The sequence below is a fragment of the Chiloscyllium punctatum genome, chromosome 42 (assembly GCF_047496795.1).
Source record: "Chiloscyllium punctatum isolate Juve2018m chromosome 42, sChiPun1.3, whole genome shotgun sequence".
In the NCBI taxonomy this organism is placed as follows: Eukaryota; Metazoa; Chordata; class Chondrichthyes; order Orectolobiformes; family Hemiscylliidae; genus Chiloscyllium; species Chiloscyllium punctatum.
The window spans coordinates 42,720,829-42,733,224 of record NC_092780.1 but is presented as its reverse complement, the minus strand read 5'-3'; the positions used below and the strand labels follow the sequence as shown (position 1 = coordinate 42,733,224).

At 41.4% G+C, this 12,396-nt stretch overlaps 1 protein-coding gene across 1 annotated transcript in view; it reads right to left on the bottom strand.

Annotated features, from left to right (window-relative positions):
* Window positions 1-457: 457 nt before the first annotated feature.
* LOC140465921 (uncharacterized) overlaps window positions 458-12,396 on the bottom strand; it is a 60,164-nt gene continuing 48,225 nt past the window's right edge. The window contains exons 5-6 of the mRNA XM_072561874.1: window positions 11,830-11,946; window positions 458-1,516 (exon numbers count right to left, since the gene is read on the bottom strand). Coding sequence (XP_072417975.1) covers window positions 1,466-1,516; window positions 11,830-11,946 — 168 coding nt within the window. The 3' untranslated portion in view covers window positions 458-1,465. The remainder of the gene's footprint in view (window positions 1,517-11,829; window positions 11,947-12,396) is intronic.

Below are 12,396 nucleotides of genomic sequence, written 5' to 3'. Positions count from 1 at the left end.
GTTGTAGCAAGATTTCCTACTTTTATACTCTATCCCCCTTATCACAAAGGCTGACAGTCCAGTTCCCTTTATAATTACTGCAATTGTATGCTGGCTTCTTGTGATGTGGGTACAACTTTATCCAGATCCTGTGGCATTCTGCAATTTCTCTTCACATCAATGTGAACAATCTCTCACCTTCTCACATTATACTCCACTTGCGTAATGTTACTCACTCACCTCACTGATCAAAATCCCTCCACTGACCTTGTGTGTCATCCTCACTTGCTTTCCTACCTATATTGGTATAAAAAGTAAATGTGATTTCAATCACTTGATCCCAAACATTAACTCACTAACCAGGACAAATAGTTACTACATACTCAATCAACCCTCAAAATTTAAGATAATCTTTATTCAATCTCCTCAGAACCTACTTTGAATCAGTAACAATGGCCACATTATCTTAGAGCCTCAATCCCATTTACAGCTTTCTATACTGTAGTGATTTTTTAAAATCTTGCATACTTTCTCCAATGAGGCATCAAAAGCCCATATAGTTCTCTCATTGTGTGCTAATACAGTGTTGAAATTCATCCTTATTTCATTTTTATTGTACCAATGTATAAAACTCGAAATGATATTCAGTGATTCTTAAGAATCTTACCAAGCTACACTTGCAGTTCTTTTGGTTATTGTCACCTTTCAATTTATTTCTATTTTATGTCCAATCTTTGACTTGCTCACAAAATGAACTAGCCCACACTTCGCCATCTCTAACTCAGTCTGTCACCTGTCTCCATTTTTACAGCATCTATCAGTCTCTTTCAGTCTCTTCAGTCCTATCATCAGCAGATGCTTACAAGATCCATCATTGATTTATAAAGGAAAAAGGTAGATTCAGCACTGACACCTGGGACTTAGCCCTTCTGCCTATCTCCAGCTTAAATAACAATCCATTTCCCAAAATCCCTAACCCCACTATAGTATTTCTTATGACAAACACCTATTTCTTCTCTAAAACACTTCATCAATTGCTTTCAGGAAATTCATATAAAGACACCTGCTGCATTCTTTGTTCATCCAATCAATAACTTCTTCATAAATCTCCAGTGAATTTCTTGAACATGATTCATTTTGAACAAATACATGGTGTTAGGCCCAATTCCACCTTTTCCCTAATTTCACAGTAATTTTATCTCAAACTATGGATTTGAATATTAAATAAAAGTTTAACAGCCAGAGATGGGTGGATGGTTTTGATAGGCTTAGGAGGAAATACCACTTTGAAAATCTCTCCAGAAAAAAGTAAATCCAAGACCCAAGTTTGGGTTAAATTGACAGAGAAATCTCTGCAAGCTTGCGTCTTCCAATCTGTGGTTTGTCATCAGTTCTTACATTTTAAAACTTTATATTCGATGTTGGTTGTTGATGTGAGTTTTATTTGATGACAATTTGTTCACTCACTCCCCACTGCTGATGGCCATCAAACTGCTGTCCGTTCAGTTCTCCAAAGAACGCAAAGATCGTGATCAGTCTGTATAAGTGAAGCAAAGAGAATTGGGTCATAGTCATGAAATTCACCTGTTATTGTAGCAGTGGCAGCTCATGAATCTTATCATAGAATTCCTACAGTGTAGAAGCAGGCTATTCTGGCCATTGAGTCTAGACTGATACTCTGAAGTGCAGCCCATCCAGACCCATGCCATCCTTGTAATCCTGCATTTCTCCGAGCTAGTCCATTTGGCCTGCACATTCCTGGATACTATGGGTGATTTAGCATGGCCAATCCACTCAACCTTTTGGACTGTGGAAGGATGTGACGAGACACATTGATGAAGGTAGAGGAGTGGATGTGCCTTACATGGATTTTAGCAAGGCATTTGCTAACGTCCCCCATGGTAGAAAGTAAGGATATAGGGAAATTTTGCTGTCTGGATACAGAATTGGTAGTAGATGGATAGTATTCAACCCAGAAGTCAGTGACTAGTAGTATCCTGCAATCATCTGTTCTGGGACCTCTGCTCTTTGTGATTTTTATAAAGGAAGTGGAAGGGTGGGTTAGTAAGTTTGCCAATGACACAAAGGTAGGTGGAATGGTGGTTAGTGTGGAGGGCTGTTGTAGATTGGAAGGGGACGTTGACAGAATGCAGAACTGGGCTGATAAGTGGCAGATGGAGTTCAATCTGGAAAAGTGTGAAGTGATTCATTTTGGAAGGCAGAATACAGGGTTGAAGGCAGGATTCTTGGCAGAGTGGAGAAGCAGAGGGATCTTGGGGTCTATGTCCATAGATCCCTCAAAGTTGCCAACTAAGCTAATAGGGTTGTTAAGAAGGCGTACGGTGTGTTGGCTTTCATTTGCAGGGGGGTTGAGTTTAAGAGCCCTGAGGTTATGCTGCAGCTCTATAGAGCCCTGGTTCGATCACACTTGGAATATTATGTCGAGTTATGGTTGCCTCATTAAATCAATGTTGAAGCTTTAGGGAAGGTACAAAGGAGATTTACCAGGATGCTACTTGGACTGGAGGGCAGGTCTTATGAAGAACTGTTGAGGGAGTGAGGGCTTTTCTCATTGATGCAAAGAAGGGTGAGAAGTGACTTGATTGAGGTGTACAAGATGATGAGAGGCATAGATAGAATGAATAGACAGAGACTTTTTCCCAGGGCAGAAATGGCTATCGCAAGCAGGCAAATTTTAAGGTGATTGGAGGAAGGTTCAGGGGAGATGTGAGAGGTTGGTTCTTTACACAGAGAGTGGTGGGTGCATGGAATGCACTGCCAGCTGTGTTAGTTGTTAGAGAAACTGCAGATGCTGGAATCCTAAGTAGACAGGCAGGAGCTGGAAGCCAGGCAGCATCAGGAGGTGGACAGTCTATGTTTCAGTTGGAACCCTGCTTCAGGACTGGGGTTGAGTATAGGGGGAGCTGCAGATAAAAGGGGTGGTGGAGGCAGGGTGGTAAAGTGAGGATAGATAAAGACAGGTAGAGGGTACGACCTGGTTGTTGCTGGTGAGTAGAGTGGCGCAAAGTCAGATACATTGGGGATATTTAAGCGACTCTTGGATAGGCACATTGATGATAGTAAATCGAAGGGTATGCAGGTTACTTTGAACTTGGAGTAGTAGCAGGTGGAATCAAATCTGGGTCTCTGGCACTGAGGCAGTAGTTGTAACTGTGCTACCCCAAACCTTCGTACCTAGACAATGAATTAATGAAGAAGCATTGCCAGCTCCTCAGGCTGGTCACACTCACCTCCAGATAAGTCCATATACTCCACATTGCAACGACTTTAGAGCTAAACATCTGAACATTGAACATTATGAGGCCTTTCATTCCCTTTTATATATTCAATCATTCAATTGAATTGTGGCAGATCCATACTCAACTCTATTTATCTCCACTTGCTCAATTTTCCCTCGATATTCTTGTGTAATAATCATCTATCAGTCTTTGATTATATTATATAAATAGACCCCTAGCATTCACAGTCTTTCATTGGGGAAGAGAGTTCAGAGATTCTGTTGCATTTTGCCTAAAAACTAAATCCTAGAACCTATCCTCTTTTAACCTACCTCTTGTTCTAAAATTGAAACAGAGGCCATGGAGGTCTCATGCTTGGTGCATTGGGAAGCCTACCTGAACATGTCTCAAGGAACACTTTTTAAAAATTCATTCACAGGATGAGAGCATCACTGGCTAGGCCAGCATTTATTGTCCATACCCAATTACAGACAGGGCAGTTAAGAGTCAACCACATTGCTGTGGGCCTGGCCAGATCAGGTAAGGATGGCAGATTTCCTTCCTTAAAGGCCATTAATGAACCAGACAGGCTTTTCCTGACAATTGACAATGGTTTCATAATTATCAGTAGATTCTTAATTCTAGATTTTAAAAAAATGAATTACAAATTCCACCATCTGCCATGGTCCCCAGAACACTCCCTGGGTTTCTGGATTAATAGGTCTAGCAATAATAACACAAGGCATTGCCTCCCCTTAAGGCTTTGACCCAAGCATGGAGTCTACCCTTTCCAACAAAGAAATCGCTCCAAACTCTTCCATGGAAACCACCATGATGCAATATGTGACAATGCAGTACAAGCAGGATCCAACAAAGCTCAGAATGCTCAGAGTGTTCTCACAATTGTTCTATATACCACAGTTCAGGGTTAATCCTCAACCTATTCACCAGAGGAGCAGCCAGATTGGTGAGGCACACCTCCAAAAGTGTGCCTGTGGTTCTGAAGCATATTAACTTATCATCCACTGTCAGGCCAACAGCATTCTTGCTCTCACCCTGTCAATCTGGCTTGGTGTCTGGCAGTCAACTGAGGTTTTCTAATCCCAAAGCTACTTGATGCCATTCTGCAGTGCCATCAACCATGCTCCCAAACCAAACTAATCCCACTTGCCTGCATGTGGCCCATATCCCTCCAAACGTTTCCTATTCACATACTTATCCTTTTAAACAATGTCTTTTAAACATTGTTACTGCGCCAGCATTCATCACTTCCTCTGCCAGTTCATTCCAAACACGAACAACTCTCTGTGTAAAAATGTTGCCCCTCAAGTCCTTTTCGAATCTTTCTCCTCTCACCTTAAAAATATGTCCCTTATGTGCTAAATGAATGGACAAGAGAAATTGGCTTAATTTCACACAGACTTTGTAATGGGTGAACTTATAAATTGAGAGTTGGAAATTGCATTTACCAATGGCTTTTACTATTATATTTAGAAACATACAAACTAGGAGCAGGAGTAGAACAGTCAGCACTTCAAGGCTGCTCTGCCATTCAATATAATCATTCAAATCAGTTTCTTATTCCCACTTTCTCACCAACGCTTTGGTCCCTGTCACCCTAAGACCTGTATCTAGCTCCTATATTAAATAACCACATCTAATTATTTTCAGTAATGTCCTTGAGAGAAGGAAACTACCATCTTTACCTGATTTTGGACTACATGTGTCTCCAGACCCACAGCAATGTGATTGACTCTTAACTGCCCTCTGGGATGGCCCATAAATCCTGGTCTAGCCAGTGACACCCTCATCCCATGAATGAATGAATAAAATAAAGCTAACTGAAATACTGTTTAGACAATGGTGCTTTTAACTCATTTGTTACAGTAAAAAAAGTGACAGCTAAAATCTTCTTGTGTAATTCTTCCAGTTAATTGTTAGAAATTCAGGTATCTTTTTTCAAAAGTTATCTGTCTCCATAGGGATTGTAACAAAGGTAATGTACAATTTGATCAATGGCACTATGTGATATGGGAAAGACTATGATTCTAGCAAACCCCTGTGCTTGCATCACCTGCTTTATGCGGTTGGAAAAAGATAATGGCATCCTTCGTTGCATAGCTAGATTAAGTGATCATTCTTATACAGCTGTTAGTGTACTGTAATTTATGAGGTTAGAACTCACACCACAGGTTTATTTGGGTTAGAACGCAGTCCAACAGGTTGATTTGGAAGCACTAGATTTCTGAGTGCCACTCCATTAGACTATAACCTGATGTTGTGTGACTTTTAACTTTGTCCACCCCAGTCCACCACTGGCACCTCCAAAAAATTTGAGGTGCTGTTAATATCTCTCTTATAGCCTTGATGGAGACAGCGACATAACCCAGTTCAGAAAGGTGGTCACCGCGTGATCCATAGGCAATGTTGTCCTTGCCCAGTTTTGAGGTTGCTGTTCAAGTTGTGGCAATTACATGAACATAATCACATGAATTCGGAGCAAAGGTCTGTCATCAAACCCATTGATGTTGCTTTTACCATTCAATAACATTACAGATGACCTGTTTTTGTTTTCAATTTCACACTCCTATCTCCTCCCCTGCTTAACAAGAATCAATCTACAACAATAAAAATAAAGAACTGCAGATGCTGGAAGTCAGAAATGAAAACAAAAATTACTGGAAAATCTCAACAGGTCTGTAGAACAAAAGCAGAGAGACCATTTTGGGGCCAATGACCCTTTTTCAGAATCTATCTACCTCTGCTTAATATTTATTCAGCCTCCACTTCTGAGGCAGGAAGTTCTGAAATTGCACAATGAGAAGAAATTCCTCTATATCTCTGTTCTAAAAGGGTGACCCCTCACGTTTAAGCTGTACCATCTGGGCTGACCTACAGATGAAACATCCTTCTTATTTCCATCTTGTCAAGACCATATCAGATCTTAAACACTCAAAAAAATAAAGCTCTTCTAAACTCAAGTGAAAACCAGCTCAGTCTGTCCAATATTTCCTCATTATTCCAGCTCTCAATCTTCCAGATCTTCACTGAGCTGCCTGCAATGCATTTAACCTTTCCTTAAATAAGGAGACCAAAATTGCACATGGTATTTGAACATAGAACATAGAACATAGAACAGTACAGTACAGAACAGGCCCTTCAGCCCACGATGTTGTGCCGACCATTGATCCTCATGTATGTACCCTCAAATTTCTGTGACCATATGCATGTCCAGGAGTCTCTTAAATGTCCCCAATGACCCTGCCTCCACAACTGCTGCTGGCAACACATTCCATGCTCTCACAACTCTCTGTGTAAAGAACCTGCCTCTGACATCCCCTCTATACTTTCCTCCAACCATATTAAAACTATGACCCCTCGTGTTAGTCATTTCTGCCCTGGGAAATAGTCTCAGGATATTGACTCTATCTATGCCTCTCATTATCTTGTATACCTCAATTAGGTCCCCTCTTCTCCTCCTTTTCTCCTCATAAGATAAGCCCTCCAGTCCAGGCAGCATCCTGGTAAACCTCCTCTGAACCCTTTCCAAAGCATCCACATCTTTATTATAATAGGGCGACCAGAACTGGACGCAGTATTCCAAGTGCAGTCTAACCAAAGTTTTATAGAGCTGCAACAAGATCTCACGACTCTTAAACTCAATACCCCTGTTAATGAAAGCCAAAACACCATATGCTTTCTTAACAACCCTGTTTACTTGGGTGGCCATTTTAAGGGATCTATGTACCTGCACCCCAAGATCCCTCTGTTCCTCCACATTGCCAAGAATCCTATCCTTAATCCTGTACTCAGCTTTCAAATTCGACCTTCCAAAATGCATCACCTCGCATTTATCCAGGTTGAACTCCATCTGCCACCTCTCAGCCCATCTCTGCATCCTGTCAATGTCCCGCTGCACCCTTCAACAGCTCTCTATACTGTCAACAACACCTCCAACCTTTGTGTCACCTGCAAACTTGCTGACCCATCCTTCAATCCCCTCATCCAAGTCATTAATAAAAAATACAAACAATAGAGGCCCAAGGATAGAACCCTGTGGAACACCACTCACCACAGACTTCCAGGCAGAATATTTTCCTTCTACTACCACTCGCTGTCTTCGGTTGGCCAGCCAATTCTGTATCCAGACAGCTATGTTCCCCTGAATCCAATTCGTCCTGACCTTCTGAATGAGCCTACCATGGGGAACCTTATTTGAGATGTGATCTCACCAATGTCCTGTATAACTGGAAGCATAGCATCCCTGTTTTCATGTTCAATTTCCTTTGTTATAAATGATAATATTCTGTTCACTTTCCTAATTGCCCCTTGGATCTGCACACTAAACATTTCCTCGAAGCTCATGACAGCAGAATTCCAGATGTAACCATATTCGACTCCCTGACCCCCACTTTGGGAAGTCTCACTCCAACACTTGAATACAAATTACTGCAGCATTGTTTGCTGAAATTCATTTCATTTCCCCAAATGAAAAATGAAAAGCAAGGCTGAAAAGTTTTTAAAAATAGAAATAAAAGGGCAGAATGCTGCAAGCTGTTTCTCAGAGATAAGGAAGACCATGCACAGGAATGAAGCACCAGGTTGTTCCAAAACACAGATGTATCTCTTTGCCATGACATTATAAAAAAATGTTCCTGTGAAACACCTTGAGAGATTTCATTGCATTAAAGGAGCTACATAAATGCAAATTATTAATATTGCTTTCAGCAAAGAACTCAAAATCCTATTGGATAATTTTGTATTAAAGGGTTAGGCAATAAAATCCTGTAAACACAACACAGATCTACCTCACAGTAAGGTAGAAGTGGTGTTGTAGTGTATTGTTGCTCAGATCTCAGAAAGGCACTCGACGTATAAGAAAGCTGAATGACAACATGACGTGATTCTCTCCTACAAGAGGTCTTACACTCTGTACATTCATAATGTGGATGGCTCGTGTTGGACTAGGGTGGACAAGGTCAGAAGTCACACAACACTAGGTTATAGTCTAACAGGTTTATTTGAAATCACAAATTTTCAAAGTGCTGCCCTTTCGTCAGGTGAAGTCTTCACAAACTCTGAAAGTTTGTGATTTCAAATAAACCTTTTGGGCTAAAACCTGGTGTTATATGACTTCTGACTCTATACATTCAATCAGTTCGTCTGTTAGCAAGCAGCTTGTCAGTCTGGTACTCAACCTGTTAGTCTGTCATCAGATATCAATTCAGTCTGTTAGTCAGTCTGTTGGTGAACCGCTCATCAGACTGCTGGAAAGACAATCAGTTTGTCAGGCTGTTGGCCAGTCTACTAGCAAATAACCAGCAAGTCTGCTAGTCAGTCTGTTAGTCAGCTAGCATACAATGTAATAGTAATAGACAATAGGTGCAGGAGTAGGCCATTCTGCCCTTCGAGCCTGCACCGACATTCATTATGATCATGGCTGATCATCCTCAATCAGTATCCTGTTCCTGCCTTATTTCCATAACCGCTGATTCCACTATCCTTGAGAGCTCTATCCAACTCTTTCTTAAACAAATCCAGAGACTGGGCCTCCACTGCCTTCTGGGGCATAGCATTCCACACACCCACTTTCTGGGTGAAGAAGTTTCTCCTCCTATCTGTCCTAAATGGCCTACCCCTTACTTTTAAGTTGTGTCCTCTGGTTCAGGACTCGTCCATCAGCAGAAACATGTTTCCTGTCTCCAGAGTGTCCAATCCTTTGATAATCTTATACGTCTCAATCAGATCCCCTCTCTGTCTTCTAAACTCTAGGGTTTACAAGCCCAGTCGCTCCAATCTTTCAACATAAGATAGTTCCGCCATTCCAGGAATTCACCTTGTGAACCTACACTGCACTCCCTCAATAGCCAGAATGTCTTTCCTCAAATTTGGAGACCAGAACTGCACACAATATTCCAGGTGCAGTCTCACCAGGGCCCTGTACAGCTGCAGTAATGTAAAATAAATACATGATTTAGACTGTAAGTGTGCCTCTGAGATGCCAATTTAGTGCACAATTAGTTGCTAATAAACTTCCTGACATCAAACTCAATTTGAACTCTTATCTATAGAATGTGTTATGTGAGCTAACATAGAAAATCACAATCACATTAAAAGATTCTTCGAAAGGATTTGGGGCTGCTGCTGACCGACAGTTGATCAGACGCCAATTAAAGCATTATGTTGATTCACTACTGAATTTATTCATCTTCAGACATGATCTGGAGATGCTGGTGTTGGATTGGGGTGTACAAAGTTAAAAATCACACCACACCAGGTTATAGTCAAACAGATTTATTTGGAAGCACTAGCTTTCAGAGTGCTGCTCCTTCATCAGGTGGTTGAAGGAGCAGCGCTCCGAAAGCTAGTGGTTCCAACTAAACCTGTTGGGCTATAACCTGATGTTGTATGATTTTTACCTTCATACATGTGATTTTTGCTTGAAACTAAATTAAAAGGATACATCTGAGCTTGTTCATGTGAACCCCAAGAATAAAGTGTGGCATTCGTAATAGATTCTTACTTGGAATCACGTTGATTTTTAAAAATGGAATTATTCCTGAAATCTCACTGAGGATAATTTCTCTTTTTTTAAATATCTGGCGAGTGGCATGATGGCTCAGTGGTTAGCACTGCAACCTTGCAGTGCCAGAGACCTGGGTTTGACTCCAGCCTTGGGTGACTGTCTGTGTGGAGTTGGTATATTCTCCTTTTGTCTGTGTAGTTTTCTCCAGGTGCTCTGGTTTCCTCCCACAATGTAAAGATGTGCAGGTTGAGTGGATTGGTCATGCCTGGTCATGCTAAATTGCCTGTAGTGTTAGGTGCATCATTCAGAGGAAATGTAGAGAAATAAAGGAATGGGTCTGGGTGGGTAACTCTTTGGACTTGCTGGGCTGAATGGCCTGTGTCCACACTGTAGGGATTCTAAGTAATGCAGAAACGTGCTTACATATAACTGATATGTTTTCTATTACCTGGGGGGAGGGAGAGGGAGCAGGAGAGACAAAATGAAGTTGCAAGGGGAGAAAAACCACTGCACCCCTTGGTGGTGGCTACCATTTTTGAAAACCAAAGCTGACTTTAGATATTTTCGAATCAACCTGTTCAGAGATGTTATTACACACTTCTGAAGTTGACAGGACTTAAACCCTTCACTCATATCTCAGAGACAGAAACTCTACCACTGTGCCAGACCCGGAGGCCCCTTCATGCTGAAGAATGTTGAGTTCAGCTGTGAGAGGTTAGGTAAGTGTTAAGTTTGAAAGTGTCAGCATTGGCAGGAAATGTTTTGCAGGGTGATTAACATCAGATTCTGTGACTTTTTTAATACATATTCATTCATGGGATGAGGGCATCACTGGCTAGGCCAGCATTATTGCTCATCCCTAATTACCCAGAGAGCAGTTAAGAGTCATCCATGTTGCTGTGGGTCTGGAGATACATATAGGCCAGGCAAGGATAGCAGTTTCCTTTCCTAAACATTTTTCCAACAATTGATAATGGATTTATGGTCATCATTAGACTCTGAATTCCAAATGTTTACTGAATTCAAATTCTACAATCTGCTGTAGCAGGACTCAAACATGGTACCCCAGGACTTTACCTGGGTGTCTGGGTTAACAGTCCAGTGATAATACCACTAGATCAATTGCCTCTTCTTTGTGTACATGCTTGCTATGCACAAACGTGGCCCAGGGCACTTCCTATCAGACTTGTGTACATACGAATCAAACCCGATTGTCGAGCATAAAGGAGAACAAATTATACCTGACAAATAGATTCTCAGAAAGCTATTTTCTCCTTTACAGATTGAGCCTGATGCTTTGGGCAACACAGAGGCCCAGTGGTTCGCTCTGCTGCCTCACAGCGGAAGAGACTAAGTTCAATTCCACCCTCGGATGGCTGAGTGGGGTTTGCACAATTTCTGTGCGGGTTTCCTCCGGATGCTCTGTTTTCCTCCCACGTTCCAAGGACGTGCAGGTTAGGTGGATTGGCCATGCTAAGTTGCCCATAGTGTCTACGGATGTACAGACTAGGTCGGTTAGCCATGAGAAATACAGGGTAACAGGGATAGGTTGGGGTGGGGAGTATGTCTCGGTGGGATGCTATTTGAAAGACTGGTGTGGAATCGATGGGTCAAATGGCCACTTCCACACTGTAAGAATTCTATGACTGTAACACTTGTGCACCAGCCAGTCACAGATAATAAAGCATTTTAGAAATAAAAGCAAAATACTGTGGATGCTGCAGATCTGAAAGAAAAATAAAAAGTGCTGGAGAAACTCAGCAAGTCTGGAGTATCTGAGGAGACAAAAATAGAGTTGATTCGTTAAGTCAAATATGACCATTCTTTGGAGCTCAGATATCCTGAAGAAGTGAGTTCTGAAGAAGGGTCATATTAAAATCAGAACTTTAACTCTGTTTCTCTCTCCATGGATACTGCCAGACCTGCTGAGGTTCTGAAGTACATTCTGCATTTTTTAGAGTAGTGTCTGAAGTCTGGGAGTAGTTCACTGTGCTGCCTTCATAGCAAGTACAGATTGAGATCGAGTTGTTTGTAAATTTTGCAGTGGGAAAGGCTGAAGTGAGAGAACTTTTGGAATGAGGTTACCTCAGCATTTTCATTACACTTTGAAATCCAAGTGTTTTGAATGTTCAGGGCCATATCTTCATCAGGGCTTCTGGTCAAAGCCTCTTTCTGCACATCCTGTTGTGATTTAAAGCTTCCCTGAAAAGAATTGGAAAACATCTCACAAAAGCCAGGCAAAGCAAGGTCTTATATTTGAACAACACAAAATCACATTGACATGTCAAATAGGTTCATTGTAGTGAATTAATAGGAACATGCAAGGATTGTTGTAATTGAGGTAAAAGAGAAGTCTTTCTGCACCAGCTACAGTGAGACAAGAAATGGGAGTCCTTGTAATTTTGGGTGGTGGCAATGGTGGAAAGAATATTAATCCTTATGCCCTGCTTAAGAATTTAAACATGGGATCATTTCCATCCCACTGATCCTCTGTAGGATAAGGCTTCAGCTAAGGAAAGACAGCATCAGCAAGGCAGGAATCATTAGAGTCAGAGCTCTATCTCTTGGAATTCAGATTCAAATAACAACCTATCAAACTCTTGATAACAGTGCAACTGAGTGAATCAGATGGACACACAATATCTGCTTGGT